Below are 22,610 nucleotides of genomic sequence, written 5' to 3'. Positions count from 1 at the left end.
CCTGGCTCTACCAAGAAGGGGCCCTGTGACCTTAGGTAAGTCACTTACCTTCTCTGAGCTTCACAAGTGGTTAGACCACTTGGTACTTCCCTAGTTCCTTCTGGGTCTTTTCATGTTTTCATTCAGTTTTCCAGAATGTTCTTTAGCTTGTCCTCTTGAGGCAACCATTTACTTGTTCTCCCAGTTAAGGGTCAATGCTGCTGTTTGACCTGCCCTTGGAGCCAATGCCGCTGTTCCCAAATGACATTTGATCAATTTCATTGAACAAACGAGTGGATAACCACATGCATAAATAAATTCAGGCTCCTTCCTGCATCTCTGTGGGCTGCTATTACTTCCATCAAACAGGGGTGTTAAAATTAACTTCAACTGTGCTCAGTTAATCAGTCCTTATTCAGGACCTTCTATGTGTCAGGCATCAAAGAAGGCAGGTGCTTGCAGTGATCAAAGACAGATGACAAGATCCGGCCCATAAGACACTTTAGAAACTTTAACTATCTCCTGTACCTTGTCTGTGACCGCACACCAACAGTTGGTGAGTATGTCAGTCAGGGTCCAATCAGGAGACAGAAACCAAACAGTGATTTAAATAGGGGAAGTTTAACATAAAGAATCATGAGGGGGCTTTCCTGGTGGCGCAGTGGTTGAGAATCTGCCTGCTAATGCAGGGGACACGGGTTCGAGCCCTGGTCTGGGAAGATCCCACATGCCGCGGAGCAACTAGGCCCGTGAGCCACAACTACTGAGCCTGCGCATCTGGAGCCTGTGCTCCGCAACAAGAGAAGCCGCGATAGTGAGAGGCCCGCGCACCACGATGAAGAGTGGAGTGGCCCCCGCTTGCTGCAACTACAGAAAGCCCTTGCACAGAAACGAAGACCCAACACAGCCATAAATAAATAAATAAATTTAAAATAGATCTGACCTACTAAAAAAACAAAAGAATTATGAAGCTGTGATAAAACAGTAACTCTAAGATATGAGAACGTTATAGGGTACCACAGGTTTGAGGGAGAGCCCAAGGAAGACTGAACTTGGAAGAGAGCCCCCCACCATCTCAAGGCTGGGGTTCATACCTGGTGGGAGAAGGTAGTTGAAGTCTACTGGATGGAAGAGAAATTTGTTGGTTTTCCCGAGACAGAGCTGGTCTACAGTCACTGGGAGAGCAGGAAGCAACTCTCTGGCAGGTAAGTAAACTCCCGTCAGTGACCAGATGTGTCCAGCTGCAGAAGGAATGCCACTGTTCATAGGAGGCTTGGGACACCCAGAGTGTCAGAAGGGCAAACCGGAGGGGCAGGGGGCATAGGTGAGTCACTGTCGGGGGCCGCTGTGTGGGCACACGGAGGAGCTGGACAGGACACGCAGTGTCTGTGTTGGGAGAGCCACGGGAGAGCGCCCACCAGGCTAGGCCAGGCTGCAAGACCGCCGAAGGGCTGGGTGCTCTGGAGCCCTGGCTGGGGCAGAGCACCACCAGATGCCCTCACACCCACCGGAGACCAATGGGGCAGCTGGTGGGACCTGCAGAAGCCTCTTCCTCCTGCACCGTCCCCCCAGTGCCCTCCACTGAGAAAGCTTAACGTGGTGCTCTCTGGAGAGGAGGAGAACTTGAAGGAATTCCAACCATTACTGCAGAGCAGGAGGAGCCAAGAGGCAAAAATGAACATCAAAAGAGCCTTAAACCAGGTGTCAGAATTCTGAGCACAACCTGTGTAATCTCAGGCAAGTGACTTAGATGTCTCAGTTTCAGCTCATTCATCTACAAAATGGAAATAATACTTGTCCAATTTACTAAATAACAACACTGTGAAGATCAAGTAAGATGAGGCGTATGAAGGGCTTCGTAAACTGTAAAGTGCTTCACATTTCCAATGGGCATGGCTGTTAGCTGTATTCAGTATTCCACGTGCTGTCCCTCCAAGCTGGGTGATGTTCCCCTGGTATTAAGGCCAAAGACATGAGACCTTATTTCTTTTGAATCCCTGACACCTAGCACACGAACTGGCACAAGGCAGGCAGTTAATTAGTCTTTATTACCAGACCTGTACTCTTTTACTTACTGACAGTCACATTAGGTGAGAAGCTGAAGCTTAAGGTAAAGATGTGTCTGACCAAGCAGGGACAGACTGTACAAGCAGGGACAGACTGTAGCTCCTCAGAAGTGGCCCCACTGGTATTACCCCATCTTTCAGCCAGAAAGCTGCGGAGGAGTCAGTAGGGAGAGCCCCTTGGCCCCCTGATCAGCCTCTTCCTGAGGCCCTGGGGCAATGCCTTTATGGTATTATCAACTCAAGGAGCTTCCAGAGGACCTCACTTGCCGGTCTATTAAACAGCTGGTGGATAAACAGATGTATAGATGAATGAATGAAAAAGCAGAGTTGCCCAGCTAAGGTCTTGCCCATATGAATATGATAATCATAGGGCTACTAAAATCCATCTTTTGTTAAATATAACACCTTAAAACACACACACGCACACAATCCTTTGTCCATTCCTTTCTCCATTACTCTCTTAAAAAAAATAAATAAATGAAGAAATTGGGTATACATGCAAAGCAACTGCTAATTTACTCATTGATTTATTGTATTTTTGGAGCAGAAACCTCACAGAATAGACCAGAGCTCTGTCTGGACATTGTGGGCACTGCTATCTGAGGTCTGAATCTGTCTGAGGTGTCTCTCTCTGCATAAAGGGTAAGCTCCTGGTGGTCTGCGGCGCCCACTCTGCCTACCCTGGGACCGCTACAGATTCATGTGGGGGAGGAAGCTGGGAACAACTGGAGGGGATGAAAATTGAGGACATGCTGATTGGTCTGGGAGAGGAACTTCCTGCCATCGGCCTCTCCTCTCCCACAACGGCAGTCCTGAAGAAGCAGAAAAAGGCAAGCAAGTTTAATTACTCTGAACATATCCTGGGACATTTCAGAGCGCCCTGCACAGAACTGAAATGTTGCATGTTTTTTGTTTTTTTTTCACATACACACACTGTATTTTATTTTTAGAAGAGATAAATAAACTGACACCAAGCATTGTGTTGCATGTTTTTTAATACTAAACGTCACTAACATAATTAGAAATTTTTTTTCTCCTGCCTATAACACATTTTAAATGTGGGTGAGGTTCAGCCAGTAAGCACTTTCATAGATTTGCGCAAGGTAGTGGTTAATTGAGGCAGAAACAACTGGCATTGCAAAATCAGCTTGCTCTGCTTTTGATTCACACTGGTATGGGTTAAATACTTCAGGGTGAAACTAACATATGGAAGAAGCCTTTAATTCAATCATTCCCCTGCCTGAAGCAAATCCTGTGGGTTTCATATGATGTGAATCAGCCCCACTTGCAGATAACTAAACACATTTAGAAAAGGAGGCACAAAGGTAGCCCTGAAGTGGCTTGGACATCTGCTACTGGAGCACGTAAGGGTAACTTGATCAGTCAATTAATATCTCGTCCTCTCTTCTTCTCAGTTTCCTCCTTAGCTGTGTTGCTTTGTCAACGCTTAGCCTGGAAAGAGAGGAGGCCGGTTTTCCACTGTTCTTTTCCTTCCACAAATTCAGCAAATGATCAAAAGACAGAATCATGTCAGTCTATCAAAGGTACATTCCATACCTCTTTAGCTTCCTAAGGAGCTTGAGGGAGAGGCTGAAGTTCAAGGTCTCGGAAATATAGAGGAAGTGGTGAATGTGAGGTCAATTTCCATCCTCCCTTGAACTGGTCTCATTGGTCTGTTGTGGCCTTTGAAACTGACCTAGCAACGGCTCCCCTCTGTTTTCACAGAAGTGTCTATTTTGTTTATTAAGAATGTCAAGCTGGTCTTCTTCAGAGAGTCAGTCACTGATTTTAAAGCCTTCTTCTGTTACTCAGTGCCCATTTGAGAGCTGAGGTATGAATGATGCCTTTGATATTTTTGTCCATAGCTCTCTACACGTTTACCACTGAAAAATAAGACAGATTTGCTAAGAAAAGGGACAGAGGAGAAATTGTGATTGCATTTAATGGCACTTGACTAGAGAACCTCCAAACACCCAAATCTTGTCCTGCCAATCACTCCTCAACCCTTGACATTCCCAAGGGAGCTGCAACCAGAAAGACTGATAGCAAATGAGAAACAAAGTAACACTGTATTATTACCTTTCAGAGCTTGATCAGGCTGGGTTAAGAGTGCGAGGTTCACTCTTAAGGCCTGAGAAGGACCCTCCTACCCCACACACATCAGCTTCGGCTCAAATTCTGGACCATCACTAGTCGCTGCCAGCCATATGGCACAGAACTAAAGCAGGGATGCTTTTCTGAGGCAGAGAAAGATGGCGAGGCTCTCTTCCCCTGGTGCTTCTTGCAAGTCCAACCCATGGAGCAAAAGCAGGGAGTGCAAGAGAGGGTCACCCCTGCACAAACGTGGGCTTTTTATAGCACTATGCTCATCGGTAAACATCAACCAATATTCTATAATTAACCAAACAGAATGGCAGATCATTCTCCCTTAAAAGATGTGAGGGAGTTAGAAAGGGAGACAGTAGGAAAGTAGGTAAAGAAATAGAAACATTCCACCCCCTATGAAACATCACACAAACACACTCTATTTGAAATCCTATACAGAGAAGCTTATGAAATAGACGTGGCTTCTTTAGGAAAGCCTGAAACACATGTAATTTAGTCTTAGAAAGCTGATGAAATAAGGAGTAATTATTTAATTACAGGAGGATTTTTTACTTCTCAAAAAACGTTATAGGGTACCACAGGTTTGAGGGAGAGCCCAAGGAAGACTGAACTTGGAAGGGGATCCCCCCACCATCTCAAGGCTGGGGTTCATACCTGGTGGGAGAAGGTAGTTGAAGTCTACTGGATGGAAGAGAAATTTGTTGCTTTTCCGGAGACAGAGTTGGTCTACAGTCACTGGGAGAGCAGGAAGCAACTCTCTGGCAGGTAAGTAAGCTCCAGCCAGTGACCAGATGTGTCCAGCCGCAGAGGGAATGCCACTGTTCATAGGAGGCTTGGGACACCCACGGTGTCAGAAGGGCAAACTGGAGGGGCAGGGGGCACGGGTGAGTCATTGTTGGGGGGCCGGTGTGTGGGCACATGGAGGAGCTGGATAGGACACGCGTTTTTTTTTTTAATGCATTTTGCATTATCTATGTGGACTTTTTCAGATTTTTGTCCAGCCTGTATATGCGTGCTAACTTGGAACAATCTGTGTCATGTAAGGGGAGACTCCTTTCTAAAACTTTGTCATTGAATTACCCACATCAGTAAGGAAAGCCTCTTTGTAGGCAGTGTGTATATGTGTATCTTTAATCAAGACAACTTTTTCAATAGGAGATTAAAACCTGGGTAATGAGCTCACAAAATCTATCCATACTTAACATGCACCTCAGTATCAGGATGTCGCCGATGCCCTTCTGGAGTGCTCCATTTGACCCTGTCACAGACATTGCCTCTGAATTTGGTAGGGGCGTGATTGTTTTTCAGACTTTGCAGCGTCAGTACCAGAAGCATATCTAGGTCAACTTCATGACCACCATAAATCTCCTCACAGCAGTGGGAGAACGTGCTCTAGCATTCTGGATAGGAGAAATCTGGCAGGTTATCAGGCTTTTATTCTACTCGTATATATCTCCTTTCATTGGTGAATGAAAGGTTCAGTGACTTTAGGTGATCCTCCCCAGTGGATCACCTAAAGCCATTTGAAATCTAGGTTTATGATGGTTTTGTTTGTTTTTAAGAATTCAGATGGTACCGTGCAAATAAAAGAAGCAGAGGGAGAAAAACTATTAATGTACTCCATTAATTCGTTCAGCCAATATTTCTTAAATACCCCGATGTTCACAGGACTACTTACATCAGCACGTAATAGAGAGGCTGGACTGCAAAGTGGAGCTCATGGTCTGGGATGTTATGAGTCACTACTATCTCTGATCATGTGGAAAATTCCTGTGCTCTGCTGCCAAAGCAAAACTGCATTCCTGGATGGGGAGAAACACTGAAGCTTCCAATGCTAAAGTGTGAGAGCAGCCTTTTTCTGGGGACAGCTTTTTGCTTTGTTCATACGTAGCCTGGTTGAACCTGCAGGAAGAATCTGAACTGTGGACTAGAAAGAGAGCACAAAGAAAATCTGTTTATCTCAGAAGCAAGGAGACATGGGGAAAGACCTTGAGACATCACTGAGCTCCACGCCTCACAGCAAATCTACATTTATTAAAGATGAGAAAAACCTTATTATTGACTTTTCCTTAAACAATGCAGGAAGGATGTATTGTGTTCTTTAATACTCAGTTTCAGAAATAAATACAACTATTAAAAATACTATTAACTGCTTTCCCCTTCTTTCCTTTACCTAGATTCCTTTGAAGAAAAAAAAAATTTAAAAACCCAAGTCATTTATAGAATGAGATTCTCATATTCCCATTAAAAGACAGCCTCTTCAATAAGTGGTGCTGGGAAAACTGGACAGCTACATGTAAGAGAATGAAATTAGAACACTCCCTGACACCATACACAAAAATAAACTCCAAATGGATTAAAGACCTAAGTGTAAAGCCAGACACTATCAAACTCTTACAGGAAAACATAGGAAAAACATTCTTTGACATAAATCACAGCAAGATCTTTTTTGACTCACCTTCTAGGGTAATGAAAATAAAAACAAAAATAAACAAATGGGACCTAATGAAACTTAAAAGCTTTTGCACAGCAAAGGAAACCATAAACAAGATGAAAAGACAACCCTCAGAATGGGAGAAAATATTTGCAAATGAAGCAACGGACAAAGGATTAACCTCCAAAATATACAAACGCTCATGCAGCTCAATATCAAAAAAACAAACAACCCAATTAAAAAATGGGCAGATGACTTAAATAGATATTTCACCAAAGAAGATGTACAGATGGCCAAGAAGCACATGGAAAGATGCTCAGCATCACTAATTATTAGAGAAATGCAAATCAAAACTACAATGAAGTATCACCTCACACAGGTTAGAATGGCCATCATCAAAAAGTCTACAAACAATAAATGCTGGAGAGGGTGTGGAGAAAAGGGAACCTTTTTGCCCTGTTGGTGGGAATGTAAATTGATACAGCCACAATGGAGAACAGTATGGAGGTTCCTTAAAAAACTAAAAATAGAGCTACCATATGACCCAGCAACCCCACTACTGGGCATATATCCTGAGAAAACCATAATTCAAAAGGACACATGCACCCCAATGTTCATTGCAGCACTATTTACAATAGCCAGGACATGGAAACAACCTAAATGTCCTACAATAGAAGAATGGATAAAGAAGATGTGGTACATATATACAATGGAATATTACTTGGCCATAAAAAGGAACAAAATTGGGTCATTTGTAGAGATGTGGATGGACCTAGAGTCTGGCATACAGAGTGAAGTAAGTCAGAAAGAGAAAAACAAATATCATATATTAACGCATATATGTGGAATCTAGAAAAATACTACAGATGAACCTACTTTCAGGGCAGGAATAGAGATGTAGACGTAGAGAACAGACATGTGGACACTGGTGGGGAAGGGGATGGGGGGATGAATTGGAAGATTAGGTTTGACATAAATACACTACTATGTGTAAAATAGCTAGAGGGAACCTGCTGTATAGCACAGGGAGCTGAGCTCAGTGCTCTGTGATGACCTAGATGGGTGGGATGGGGGGTGGGGTGGGAGGGAGGTCCAAGAGGGAGAGGATATAGGTATACATATAGCTGATTCACTTCATTGTACAGCAGAAACTAATACAACATCGTACAGCAATTTTACTTCAATAAAAAATAATAAAACAGATCTGTTTTGAAAAAAAAATCAAGTCATTTATAGAATGAGATTCTCGTACTCATTAAAAGAAGCTAAAAATGACTGAACTTTAGTTTTACTAAGGGATTATTATATACTCATTATTTTTCCTGCTTTGGAGATTAAAACAGTTTCTCTAATCCTGTAGCATCCTCTTCCTTACCGTTTTATAGCCTGGACCTGCTTCAACTTTGTCTTTGCAGACTACTTCTTTTGAAATAAAAACTAATAACTTTCTATTTCAAATAAAACAAAGCAAGCTATGAGAATAGCCATCACTTGGATTTGGATCATAGGTCTTCAGTCAGTTAGTACAACCTCACACTTCAGACAAAAGCAAAAGACCTTTAATAAGATTCAAGAGTATGTATGACAGGGGAAGGTGGGAGGGAGGGGGAAGGAAGCAATGATAAAATCCTTGAAATTCTCCCAAATTATAAATGCCATTAAGCTTTACTATAAAATCCCTCAAATTAATGTGTTTCTAATTTTAGCATTAAATGAGGCTGGTGTATTGAGTAGAACTATTTGCATAATGATGACAAAAATCAAAGTTTTAGAGAAGCAAAATTGACTCATTTGAAACTTAAATTCTAATTCCTAAGCAGCTTCTGACTAATGAGCCTGAACAAGTCAGAAATGTCCTGGCCCTCATCCTCAACAGTGGAAAAGAGATTATGTAAAGACGTTGGGGGAAATTTACAACGTACACCTACGTTTTCTTAAACTTTCCCTTCCAAGTAGCAACACTGGGGGTGGGGATTCATATATCCTCTCAGTAGCTCTGAGAGTTTAGCCTGAAGTCGCAGGCTGCAAGCACAGTGTTTTGGTTTTTTTTTTTGAAGTTTCCCATTCTCTCTTTAACTTTTATATGTATTTCCAACTATATGCTGTAAAATATTCATCTCTCTTTAAAAATATACATGCTCTAAATTACTGGCTAATTAAAATGTTACCCCCATATTAGTTAGGCTATAGGCTACGCTGCTATATTAAAAAGATACCAAATATAGTCGTTAAACAAGATGTTTTATTTCTCATGTAAGGGTCTGGAGGCAGCAGCTTTGCCAAGGGCGTATCAGCAGTACTGCTCCATGAGGATATTCAAGGACCCAGCTTCCTTCCATCTTGTTGCTCTCTACCCCTTAAGGCATTATCCTTATCTGCTCAGTCAAACCTAACTTAGCTTCAAATCTATGTTTCAGTCATAGAAAGGGCAAAGAAAAGTGAAGATGAATATAATTTTCACTCACATTTCACTGGTGAGACCTAGTCATATGGCTGCAGTAGCTACAGAGCATGGAAAAATATAATTTCCAATTGGATGGCCATGTGGCTGGCAAAAATTAAAATAAAGGTGATGCTACAGAAATATATACCACACCTGTCTTATGGATTTATGTATCTACCAACTGCTATATTCCTCTAGAGGTGCCCTAGAGCAGCACGGTATAAGGAATGGGTCTGCAAATGTTTCATGTAAAGAGCCAGGTAGTAAATATTTTAGGCTTCCTGGGTATATGCTCTCTTTTGCAACTACTGTTGTGGTGCAAAAGCAGCCGTAGACTGTATGACTATAAGTAAGCGAAAGAACATGGCTGTTGTTTTAGTTACCTATCACAACATAACAAATGACTCTAACATCAGAAGTTCAAATCAACACACATTTATTATCTCACAATTTCCATGGGTCAGGAGTCTGGGTCTTCACGTAGGATCTCACAAGCCTGCAGTCACAGTCAGTTGGAGTGTGTTCTCTTCTGGGGGCTTGACTGGGAAAGAACCCACTTCCAAACTCACACAAGTTGTTTGCAGATTTATTTCCTTGTGGCTGTAGGGCAGAGCGCTTAGGGCCTCAGCTTCCTGGTGGCTACTGGTTGCCCTCAGCACCTACAGGCCACCCGTAGTTCCTTGTCTTGTGGTTCTGTCCAGGCCCTCTTACAACATGGCAGCTTGCTTCTTCAAAGCCAAGAGGGGAGAAAGTCTCTAGAGTGAGTTTGGTAGCATGACAGAATTTCACATAATGTAAGTCACGGCAGTGACATTCCATTACCTTTGACAGATGATTGGGAGTCTGTCCATCAGAGCTGTGTTCCAATAAGACTTTATGAAAACAACTGGTGGGCTGGATTAGGCCCACAGGCCATAGTTTACAGACCCCTGGCATAATAAATAAGGTGTAGAAGCCATTGTTTAAGGTAAGAAAAGATAAAAATTAATTGAATAGAGTTAGAGAAAAAGAATCCTCAGAGCCAGAGGAGCTTTGTAGAAACACAGTCATAGAAAAAATGCATTTCTGATTCTGGTCCTATCCCATAATACCTATTACCTTGTTATTGAAAAATTAAGAATGGGATAGATGAGCATTATGCTCAAATTTATTTATCATAAAATAGAGTTGTTATTGGAACTCTAACTAAATTCAAAGTGAAGGGGCTTCATAGCAAGCTTTCTCCAATTTTAGTTCAATTCAAACCTTACCTGGAATAATTTCAACAGAAAACCTGGTCATTTTCTTAGTGATTATGAAAATGACAGCTAACACATGATTATTGCAAATCAGGAATTATGCTAAATGTTTAACATGAATGACCTCATTTAATCTTCATAACACTCCCATGTAATTTAGATTATTATTCTTCCCACCACAAAGATGAGGAAACTGAGCTTTAGCGAATTAAGCAACACAAAAAGCAGCAGAACTAGTATATGACTCTTAGTCTGTCCTGAGGGCCCAGACACTTTTAAATTTTATTTGAAGTGTAATGGGAAGTCTTTGAAGGGTTTAAAGCAGGGAGGTAGTGTAATTAATATGATTAAAGTTTTAAAAGTATTAGCTCTGTGTGGAGACTGGACTGAAGGGGGGCTAAAGGAAGCAAGGTAGTCCAGGGCAAAGATGATGGTAGCTTGGAAAAGGTAGTATCCTAGAGAGATATTTGCAAGATATTTAGGTGGTAGAAGTGGCAGGCTACCTCTCTAAGTGAAAAGCACTCCACTATTCCCTTGTTCACGACACTCTAGCCACACTGATCTTTGGTTCCTGAAACGCGCTAAGCCTTTTCCAATCTCTGAGATTCTGCATTGGCCATTCTCTCTATCTAGAATGCTTTTCACTGTATTCTGCTATTGCCTCATTCTAACTCATCTTACAGGGCTCAGCCCAAATCTCACTTCCTCAGAGAGTCTTTCCTTGATGCACCATCTAAGTTTCGTCCTATCTTTTATTTTCTCTTAAGAGAATCCAATTATTTTTCATCCCATACTTATTCACAATTTATTATATTTTGCTTGGTTTTTTTTTAACTTTTCATTTTTTAAATATTTTTTTTTATTTACTTTTGGCTGCATCGGGTCTTCGTTGCTGCGCACGGGCTCTCTCTAGTTGTGGCGAGCAGGGGCTACTCTTCGTTGTGGTGCGCGGGCCTCTCATTGCGGTGGCTTCTCTTGTTGCAGAGCACGGGCTCTAGGCACGCGGGCTTCAGTAGTTGTGGCATGCAGGCTCAGCACTTGTGGCTCGCGGGCCCTAGAGAGCAGGCTCAGTAGTTGTGGCGCACAGGCTTAGCTGCTCTGTGGCATGTGGGATCTTCCTGGACCAGGGCTTGAACCCGTGTCCCCTGCATTGGCAGGCGGATTCTTAACCACTCCGCCACCAGGGAAGCCCCTAACTTTTCATTTTATATTGGAGTATCGTTGATTAACAATGTTGTATTAGTTTCGGGTGTACAACAAAGTGATTCAGTTATACATATACATGTATCTATACTTTTTCAAATTCTTTTCCCAATTAGGTTGCTACATTTTGCTTGTTTTTTAACTGACTGTCTAACACATTACACTTCAAGACGCCAGGAACTATATTAATTTTGCTCATCACTGTCAACATAATGTCTAGCATACACACAGTTCCTGGCACCATAGGCAGTCACTGAATATTTGTTGAGGAAGTAAATGTCTGACTTCAGTGCTTTTACGCTTAAACACTGTGCAACTGTTTTTCACATTCGCTGATTTTAGAAGAAATTTTTCTCTTCTATCCCTCTGGAATTGTCAACATAACATATCCCAAGTAATTAGTGATGCTTCAATCTCCAACCCACTCTCACTCCACACTCTTCCCAAACCCATTCCTAGATTTTAAAAAATGTTGAGAATAAAATGTACAGTAGGAGGAAGAGGGTGATGAAGTTGGCTTGAGGCAGGTGAGTTCTCATTTATTGTTGGTAAGAGTATAAACTGTTATGAACCTTTGAGAAAACAATTTATCAATATGCAAAAATGGCCTTAAAATAAATGTAAATAGGGACTGCCCTGGTGGCACAGTGGTTAAGACTCTGCACTCCCAATGCAGGGGGCCCGGGTTCAATCCCTGGTCAGGGATCTAGATCCCACGTGCATGCCGCAACTAAGAGTTCGCATGCCACAACTAAGGAGCCCACATGCCACAACTAAGGAGGCCATGTGCTGCAACTAAGGAGCCCGCCTGCCCCAACTAAGACCCAGCGCAACCAAAATAAAAAATAAATAAATAAATGTAAATAAATAAAAACATACACAAAGAGGGGTGTGTGTGTGTTTGAATTTACATGAGATATCTGAAAAGATATAAACCAAATGTCTCTAACTAGTTAGGTAGGTATTTCTAGGGAGTAAGAGAGCAAAATAGACTTTTTTAAAAACACTTTTTAAAAAATATAGGCAATTTTATATTTATAATAAAATCCCATTAAAAGTAAAAACAGAAAATAAATCTTCATACTTTTGGCATAATAATCCCACTTCTAGGAACCCGTATTAATAAAGTAATGAGAAATGTGGTTTAGGGTTTATTTATAATGATCTTTACCAGTTGAGTTCTTTAGTATTTTAAAAAACTGGAAATAATCTAAATGTCCAACAATAGATTGAATCAATAAAGTGCAACTGATTCAAATGAAGGACTACTTAAAGATAGTAGAGAAAGATATCTGAATAGGAAAAAAAAAAAAAAACCTTTAATAAAATCTACCAAAATGTCATTAACGGCTGTTTCTGGATGTTGAGAATCTATGATTTTAGGTTACTCCTTTATGACTTTTTTGGTGTTTCCTACTTAAAAATAATCATATTTTATAATTGGAGAATTGCAAGTATTATTTGTAGTACTCCTTTCTAACAAGTAATTTATATTTTTATTCAATCCTCATGACAAGCACTCATACAAAACATGTTTATTTGCTAAGACAGTAGGTTTCAGTTCCCACTTATGGCTCCACCCACCTTATTTCTATGAAAATGTAACACACACCTTAATAATCTTTGGGAATGATATCTTCTTTTACTTGTGTATCGTAACAATGGTGGTAGCTTAAGAAATAAAATTATCTGGAATTAAATATATTTCAGGGATAATTATGTTCTTAGTTAGAATTAGACCTACTATTTACTTGTCCTTCCTTCAATGCCTTTGGTCAGACTTTCCTGAACTAGACTGATGGAGAGAAAACTATTTACCACTATTTTAAGCTACAAATAGGAAATTTCATTATGAAGTGTCACATTTAACTTAGATACCTACACTGGGAGTTAAGTTGGCATCAAACCAATGAAAACTTCTACCTATTCATATGGTCACTGTTGGGAAGGCCCAACAAATTCAACTTGAAATGATGTATGTTTATTTGTACATAAGAAGAAGTCTGAAAGAATATTTACCAAAATGTTTACAGTAGTCAGGTACTTTCCTCTGGGGACCAGCAGAAGAGAGCGTAAAAATATAAGATAGATCCCACAAGCTACATATGGAAACAAATCCCATTATATTATAAACACGTCTTCTAGATATCCTATCAATGGAAGTTTGAGTTTAAAAACTTTTCAAATCAACCAAGTATGGACAGCCACTATAATATTTACATTCTGAAATAATCCAAACACCTAATCCTTCTAAGCAACAACATACAAGCACACGTATAAATAAGTAAGGGCATAAATTCCATATACTGAACATTTATTTGGGAGACATTTAACATTCATATTACTCAGATACCTCATATAAAGAATGTGATTTAAATCCAATGGTTCTGTTTAACTATAGGATATTTCTGAAATCAAATTATTTCATGTGAAGTCATATTTGAATCTCTCTCTGTCTCTCTCTGTTCTCTCTCTCTCATTTTCTCCCCCCCTCCCCTCTCCCTTTCTCTTCTTTCCTCCCTCACTCTCTGTCTTTCTCGCTGGAAATAATATAGTGTAGACATTTCATTCATAAAAAATTCAACTGGTATTATTTTCTGCAGGCAACCATACTCACATTTATATAGATCCATAGCATAAAATACTGTGCACTTCAGTTCAACTAATTCTAAGCCATAAAAATCTTCTTGACTGAAATTAACATATTTACAAAAAGAGAACATAAAATTTGTTTTACATTCTGTTTTAAAATTTTAAGGATAATCATTTAGCACTCATTACAATTATTTTTATTCATGATCTGAATCTGTCTCCCACACCTTGAAATGAATCATTATTAATTTTCAGTACAAAAAAAAGCACACAAAAACCTGAACTGTTATTAAATCATTAAACTCAGAGAAAAAATTAAAGTGCACAGAGATGCTCATACTGGAGTTGGCTGATGTGCTAGTACTAGCTCTATTTAAGATTTCTTTCCTATATTATTTCCCAAGCAAAGTACACTCATTATATTAAAGGAAACAAATGCCATAATGTATTTAAATGAATGTGGCTACTTTCTTATTTTTATTAATGTAATTAAAGAAGTTCTGTGTTCTAAGGTACATATTACACTTTGTATCCATGGACCCTTCTTGATACATAAAAGTATCATCAAGTATGTAAAAAATAAACAGGTCAGGCAATAAAGCAAAAATAGGACAGTAAAAACAATATGATATTCACTTTTGTTCCCCTTAAAACAAAAATGTTCTTAACAATTGCTTGCTGTTGGCTCACAGAACTGGAGAATGTATATTAGAACTTCAGTACTGAAAACAATGATCTTCCTTGGCTGTTATTTGTATAAGAAGCAATAAACCGTGTAATTTGTAAGAAGAAAGCTAATGAATCCTTCAGAAAACACAAACTGGCAGTTTATCTTCAATGCAAAACAACGAGGTGGCAGGAGTGTGATAGAGAAACCAGTCTTTGAGAACATCATGTAAGGGAATCCAGCTGTGCTTGTATGGTCTCTAGCTATTTACAAAGACAAAAAAAAAAAAAGAGAGAGAGAGAAAGTTGGTGAAGCGAGAGAAATTCATATGAAGTGTTGTTTAGAAACATGCAAATGAAAGAAAAGAATGTAACTGGTAACTATGTATTTTAAATGCACTCACATAAGCAATAAATATACCACTTAGAAAATTTTTCTTTTTATGTGGATATTAGAATTCAGGCTTGCTATCTGTTTTCAAATTTGTAAAAGAGGATTTCTAAATACTACTGTTGAAAATGCACCCAGCTCTTTCATTTTAGATTTTTGAAGGGGGGAGGGTGGTAGAGGGGGCAGTGCATTTTCCTGGATTACAAAATCAGTATTTACAAAGAAACATGAAATATCCTCAAAGATAAATCTTTAAAGGCCTGGTATCTGCCTTTTCCCTTGGGCCCAGAAATTAAAATATTTAACATTACCTATCTCTAAAGTGCCAGTGTGGCTAGATACCACACAGTTTTATTATTTAATGCTTTACATTAAAACAACAATCCTACTGCTTTAATTAAAACCATATCCATTCTCTTCCTGATTTAGTTTGTCAGATTCTCTTCATCTCGGCAATGCTTCCTGCTGTGAAACATAAGATGTTTATAAGGGAAGTTTAAAGAACTCAGCTCTGTAATGGGCATTTAAAAATAAGAATTCATAAAGTGGAGGAAACATTGTGAAAAACCCCACATTATCAGAAATTATTTAAAAAATACAGACCTTGTTATAGAAATCAAACAATTCCTTGTGACTGAATTCCACAAGAACTTTCTTCAGGCTCTGTAAAGAAAAAAGAAAGAAAGAAAGAAAGAAAAAAATTTAGTTGTGTACAATTTACATTGCATTTTTTTTCCTCTCCAGCTAGCCTCAGAATATGCCATATTATTCTAAGTGGTTTAAAAAAAACAAACAAACCAAACTTACCTCCTCTACTCAACCCCACTGTTCCAAGAACTCAAAAATACATTTAATAACACTCAAAAATACATTTAATAACACTCCACTTTAGCAAAAGGTTTCAACTCTATAGGGGTATCTGTTCTTTAAGTTGACTCCACAAAGGTTAATAAAATATATTCCAACAAGAGAACAATTTCATTATGTATTTTTTCAAGACAGAGATAATACATGAGATTATATTTCATCTTTCTCAGCAGTCCATTTGAAATCTAGTAAATACCATTACACAAAGACACTGGAGGCAGCATATCTGATTGAACTCATCCAGCCATTAATGCCTCACATCAGCACAGCTGCTGCCTCCAAGCATTAATCTAACAGTTATGATCTTAACATGCTGAGATTGTTACTTTTTGTAATGTACAGACTCGGCAAAAGTTAACAATTAACACAACAGCTTCAAAGCTGGGACTTAAACCTGCTCCTTCCTTTCACCTCAAATGCAATAGAGAAATCTTTATGGATGCTACAGATGCTAAGTAATATTGTGTACGTATGCATGATAGTGCAGTAAAGTGCGACATTAACCCAACCCACCCCAATCCGCTTTTGGTTGATTTTGTAAACTGAGGAAACACTGTTTCTGAAAATTGTTCAAACATGTTTATTTTACTCAACATACCTTTGGGAAGTGAAAGTTAATGGGGAGAGAATACCAAGAATGTGTCACCCGCTCTGACCATACTGTCATGCTCACGTGACATAAAACAGGCACCATGAATTGAAGAAGTGGAAAACTGCTGCAAACAGACATTGATTCACGCACTTAATTGCCTATGGTCATTTCCAACACTGTATTAATTCTATTCCTCAGTTTCTATGCTCACTTTTTTCTTTGTTTTATTTGTTTTAATGATTTCCATTTCCATTCACAAAGCCAACATTTTCAAAACAAGTTTTCTCCTAATTTTAGGAGAGTCAGTGGGGCTCTGCTCAGAAATGGCACCTCCCTTTCCATGAAGCCTAAGCACATAGGCTCAAATTCCTTTCTTTGTTTTCTCTTATACACCCATGTAAGTTTTAAAATGAATGAAGAAGCATATCGGCTTTAAAGCCTTATCCTTTACGAATGATAAAAAAAAAAAACTATGAATTTTTCAAATCATATTAGAAGAATCAGTTGGTTAGCTGGCACATATCCTGAAACCTCCAAAGGCTGAATTGGCATTATTTAGCAGTGCTATATTTCCTTCCAGCAGTTAGAGGGGAATGATAAGCCTAGGTTTACCCTAGGGAAAAGCAAAGCGAGTTCATTCCTTTACCACCCCCTCCCCAGCCGAAAGTTAGGAGAGACTGAAGACGGAATCAGTATGTGAACAGCTCATTTGATGTACCCCTAGAGGTAGCAGCCAAGCTAGGCTCTTGTTTCCTGTACTTCGCTTTGCTTTCTTTCAGGGTAGTGTTTTCTAAAATGTTACACTGAGGAAAGGGAAGGAAGGTAACTTTAAAAAAATACTTAAAATAACAATAGCTAAAATAATGTGTGTGCATATATATGGATATGTTTATTTTACACACACACACACACACACACACACCTACCTATCCATCCATCCATAACAGTAATCCCTCGATATCTGCGGGAGACTGGTTCCAGGACCCGCTGTGGATACTGAATTTTCCGGATGAAGTCCCATAAATGCCCCTCCAGATCTGTGGTTCCAAATCCGTAGATTCAAACAACCGTGGATTAAGTAGTGCCACAGTATTTATTGACAAAAATCCAAGTATAAATTGACCTGTGCAGTTCAAACCTGTGTTGTTCAAAGGTCAACTAAATTTAGTGTCTTACTGTACTGAAATACTTAGCCCCACGAAGGAAAAAAGCTGATACCTGATATAAAATTTCTTATGTTTGACACAATAACTGGTGGCTATTATCATTATCATTTTCCATTCAACTCATAATGACTTAGAGAAGACCATGAGAATATGGAAGGGTATGGGAGTGGTTTTAAGTGTTTCATGTCTATGTGTAGAGAGATTATCCTAAATTTTGAGCATCTATGTTTACCTAAGGGGTGGCCAGTGGCAGTTGTTTTTTAGGTTTAGGGAAGTAAGGATGGAGCTTAGATGTGTAGGATAAAAAGGAAAGGGGGGTGCTGGCCAGGGGCCAACTTCCCACATTGTCATGTTCTGACATGGAACCCCACAGAGTCTAAGAATCTTAAATTCAAATCTGGCCTTCCAGGACGTTGTACAAAAGTACCTTATCAAGGAAAAAGTACAGTTCACATTTCATTTAACAGTTTGGTAACTTTATGACTTTAAATTTAGAATGGATGATGGCCTCCATTTTTACTCTTTCTTCAGGTCCCATAAATATTAGGAGTAGACCTGATCAAAATCTTCCCTGGGACTACAGCATTTTTTGGAGGAAAGCACACTCTTAGCTTTCCTTGAGAATATAACCAGAAAGTGACAAATTTGCTTATCAAATGAGAATCAACTCTTTAAACTTCATTGTTTACTCTTCAGAAAATGTATGGAAGGTTCAAATCATTATGTTGTACACCTAAAACTAATACCATGTTATGTCAATTATATCTCAATAAAAAAAAAAAAAGCCACCTGGGTGGTAGCATTTGGCTGGGGAGAAGGAGGACACCATCAGGAGACCCTCAGATGCCAGATTCGATTGTTAAAAGGGACTCTAGCCAATGTGAATGATCTGGAAGCCTGGCTGGTGGTGGAACACAAGGGTTGGGGGTGGGGGAGAATAATTAGGAACAGCCCTTTTCTACCTTTCTTGGTAGGTTTCCTGGCAGTTCCCCCAGCTGAAAGGGGTGCATCCAGATTGCCCATGAGTACCCTGGACTGACAGGCTTGATCTGATTTGAAAAAAAAAAACCAAGAGACTTGAACAGGCATTTCCCAGAAAAGGATGTCCAAACAGACAAAAACATATGAAAATATATGCTGGAAGGGGTGAAATTTTTCTAACTACCCTGGAAACTTGTCTGGCATTACTTACTAAAGCTGAATATATACACACCCTATGACCCAGAAATTCACTGCTAGGTATTAATATTGAGATCAATAGAAATGTACACATTTGGGCACCATGACATAGGTACAAGATTATTGATAGTATTATGATTCAAAAGAACTAAAAATGGAAGTAACCAAAATTTCTTTCAACAGAAGAATATATAAGTAAGTTGTAGTATAGTAATACAATGGAATGTTATACAGACATGAAAATAAACTACAGCCAAATACAATATCATGCATGACTAACAAAATAAAGTTGAACGTCGGGGCTGGGGGCACAGAAGAACATGTATGATTAATTTCATGCATATGAATATTTAAAAAAACAACAGAAAAGGTTTTAGAGACAAATGCTTAGGTGGTAAAAGTATAAAGTAAAGCAACAAAAATATTACCAGATATACCAAAATACTGATCACCTCCGGGTGACTGGAGAAAGGAGGCAGTAATTGGGAGGAGGCATAAGAGAGGCTTCTGATTTCTTCTTACTATTGTTATTATAAATTAGGCAATAATTTATTTCTTGATCTTGGTGGTAGGTAAAAGGGTGTCCTTTTTTTCTGACAAATTACTGTGCTCTTTTTCTGTATGTGTGCTATATTTCCCCAATTAAAAATAAAACGGCACTGTTATGTGTTAAATTCATTCCTTTTTATTCAATAAACTTTAATTAAAGGCCTACAGGCCTGTTCTAGGTGCTACATAAAGAGCAATGAGCAATAGAAATCAAAATCCCCCATATTCTAGTTGAAGAAAACAGACAATAAACAAGAAATGTAATAAAGACAATAATAACAATAATAATAAAATCATCATCATAATTCACAACTTACATATAGAAATGTTTGTTGGTGATAAATGCTAGGAAGAAAAATAAAGCAGGGAGAGGGAATGTGTGTTTGGGGGGTAGGTAGGTGAAGATTCAAGGTTAGATGGTCAAAAAGGGTCTCACTGAGCTGATAACATTTGAGTTAAGATTTACAAGAAGTAAAGGAGTAAAAAAACCCCACAGAATAGGAGAAAATATTTGTGAATCATTATCTAATAAGAGTATAGCACCCAGAATATATAAAGAACTCCTATAATTCAACAATAAAAAGACAAACCCATGTGGGTGGGCCCTAATCCAACATGACTACTGTCCTTATAAGAAGAGATTAGGACACAGACACACACAAAGGAATGATTGTATGAAGACACTGGAGGAAGATGGCCATCTACAAGCCAAGGAGCGAGGCCTTAGAAGAAACCAATCCTGAATACACCTTGATCTCAAACTTCTAGCCTCCAGAACTGTGAGGAAATAAATTTCTGTCGTTTAAGCCACCCAGTCTGTGGTACAGTTATGGCAGTCCCAGCAAACTAACATAGGCCCCATCATCTCTTCTGGGACGGAGAGAAGATCTTTAAGAGCAACGGAAAGCCACTGGAGAATTTTAAGAATGATGTAATTGTATTTACATATTAACAAGTCACTTTGGGTTTTATTTGTAAATGGATTAGAGCTGGACAAACTAGATGTGGAGAAACCACTTAGGAGGCTATATTGCATTCGTCTAGGCAAAAGATAGTGACCTGATCTAATATGATGGCAACAGTGACAGAGAAAAGTGAAAAAACTTGAAAAATGGTTTAAGAGGTAGAAGAGATAGCATTTAGTGAAAGATTTGAGTTGGGGGAGGAGGTGAAGGAATAGGCGGAGTCAAGAATGACTCTCGAGTTTCCCGCAAGAGAAACTGATGGATGCAACTGAGATAGGAAACTAGAGGAGTAGATGCCAAGAAAGAGAATCAAAAGTACAGTTTCAGACACAATTAGCTTGATATGTCTGTGATACTTCCCTGAAAATATGTGAAATAAGTCTGGAAAGACAGAAAAGGAAATTAGATAAGAGATATACATTTGGGAGTTACTGATATATTGCTATTTAAAACTGAATGAGACTGCCCAGGAGAAGAATGTAGTATGAGAAGAGAGGGCAGCCTGAGACAGAACCCTTCGGAACTCCAATACTTAGGGTAGGCAGGTGTTTCATAAATGATGAGTATCACCAGGTCCACAAATGTTTTCTGCATGGTATGTGGAAATGTATGGCATTTATGACATGAATCAAAATAATTTAGTAAGTTGGCACACAGGCAATAAAACTGGGTGGCTTGCCTTCAATGTTCCATTTTCCAGTAAGACCCATTAAACTCACTAATATTGTTAACTAAATATACACAGACTAGAAGATTTACTCTCTTTCTTCTGCCTTATACACATAAGATTGCAACCAAGAACCCATTTAGGAAATTCATTACTTATGTTGTCTAAGCTGGTCTCATGCATTAATACCACACAGACTTTCTGCACCCTATCTGAAAACACTGCCAAGTGAAAATGAAAGTGCAAAGATTATCATTCTGCCAATTTCTTAAAAGAGAAGAAAGATGTATTTGTTCACCCATTTCTTTTATTTTTAATTTGTAATCCTGTCTGCGAGCACCTGGATAATGTTGCACATACCCATTAGCAAAATTCCCACGGAAATAGAATTTAGTAAGGTCTTCAGAGAGGTCTAACTTGATGAAAGCTGACAGTAAAAATATCGTCTGCTTTCCCATTAGTTAGAAATTAGGAACACATATACATTTTCCAAGAGAGAAATGTATTAACCTCATCACAAATTATCTAAGCAGAAATAACCTCTAAATAACATAGATATACACTAGATAAGAATTAAACCAAATATACATTGCTTAGCTTTTAAAATTAAGTAGGATATTAGAATTAGAAATCATACAATTATCCTTTCATCTAGAAAATCAGGAGTAGAGGATTCTAGTAAAAGAAAAACTACTAATCTCTTGTCCTGGTTAAATCTAAAAATAATTTGCTAGGGACTTAGAGAGGAAGTTTTCTCCTTTTCACTTACAGAAATGAAGGATAGATATAAAATTTAAATAATATTTCAAGTTCTACTGAATGGGTTTATAAAACAGAAATCATTAGGCACCATTTATTAAATAAATACATCTATAAATTATATTATCTACAACTGTACCTATATACAGTTACAGATCATTGCAAAAATATTCCAGTATTTCTATTATTATTTGTTGACTATCTTCACTATTATTGAATAGTTAGTGAAACTCTACTCATGTACATGAACATTAACCATTTCTGCCACCCAATAATATTCAGTTATTCAATAAACATCTAAACGGTACTGATACAGAGATGAATAAGCCATATACTCTTGACCAAAGAAAGATCCTTTTCTAGGTAGGCAGGTTGCCCTCTACAGCTAAGCTTCCAACTATAAGAAGAATGTACATGGAACAGTGAGAAAGAAGGGATTCTCTGCCCATTATCAGATCAATGGAATTAATCCTAGCAACAAAAGGGGTTACAACCAGCTCTGATTCAGAGGATGCTAGCTTGAGAAGGTGCAAGCAAAACATTCTAGGTAGAGGGAAAGAGCAAATTTCCATTTTTCTGCGAGGCGGTTGGACTATACAATCTCCCAAGGTTCTTTTCAATTCTATGACTCAAGGATGTTGAAAGGCACACCTCTATAAGCAAAGTAAATTGGGGAACTGAGGGAGTTAGAGGACCACAAAATGCCAGTAAGAAAGAGCTTTAGCAATAACATAGTTCAACCGTCTTA

General features: G+C 38.8%; 1 protein-coding gene and 1 long non-coding RNA gene across 7 annotated transcripts in view; one reads left to right on the top strand and one right to left on the bottom strand.

Annotated features, from left to right (window-relative positions):
• Positions 1-22,610, bottom strand: part of COMMD10 (COMM domain containing 10) — a 267,062-nt gene that overhangs the window by 82,454 nt on the left and 161,998 nt on the right. The window contains exons 6-7 of one of the 6 annotated variants that reach the window (XM_082378464.1): positions 15,722-15,781; positions 9,448-14,991 (exon numbers count right to left, since the gene is read on the bottom strand). In XM_082378464.1, coding sequence (XP_082234590.1) covers positions 14,953-14,991; positions 15,722-15,781 — 99 coding nt within the window. In that variant the 3' untranslated portion in view covers positions 9,448-14,952. Of the gene's footprint in view, positions 1-9,447; positions 14,992-15,011; positions 15,584-15,721; positions 15,782-17,513; positions 18,793-22,610 lie in introns of those variants that run through there. The other 5 variants (XM_082378459.1, XM_082378466.1, XM_082378467.1 and 2 more) reach the window with 5 other exon arrangements.
• Positions 1-22,610, top strand: part of LOC309622584 — a 1,043,817-nt gene that overhangs the window by 882,258 nt on the left and 138,949 nt on the right. The window lies entirely within an intron of this gene.

The sequence above is a fragment of the Balaenoptera borealis genome, assembly GCF_965194805.1.
Source record: "Balaenoptera borealis genome assembly, chromosome: 2".
NCBI lineage: Eukaryota > Metazoa > Chordata > Mammalia > Artiodactyla > Balaenopteridae > Balaenoptera > Balaenoptera borealis.
This window is presented reverse-complemented; position numbering and strand designations above follow the sequence as displayed.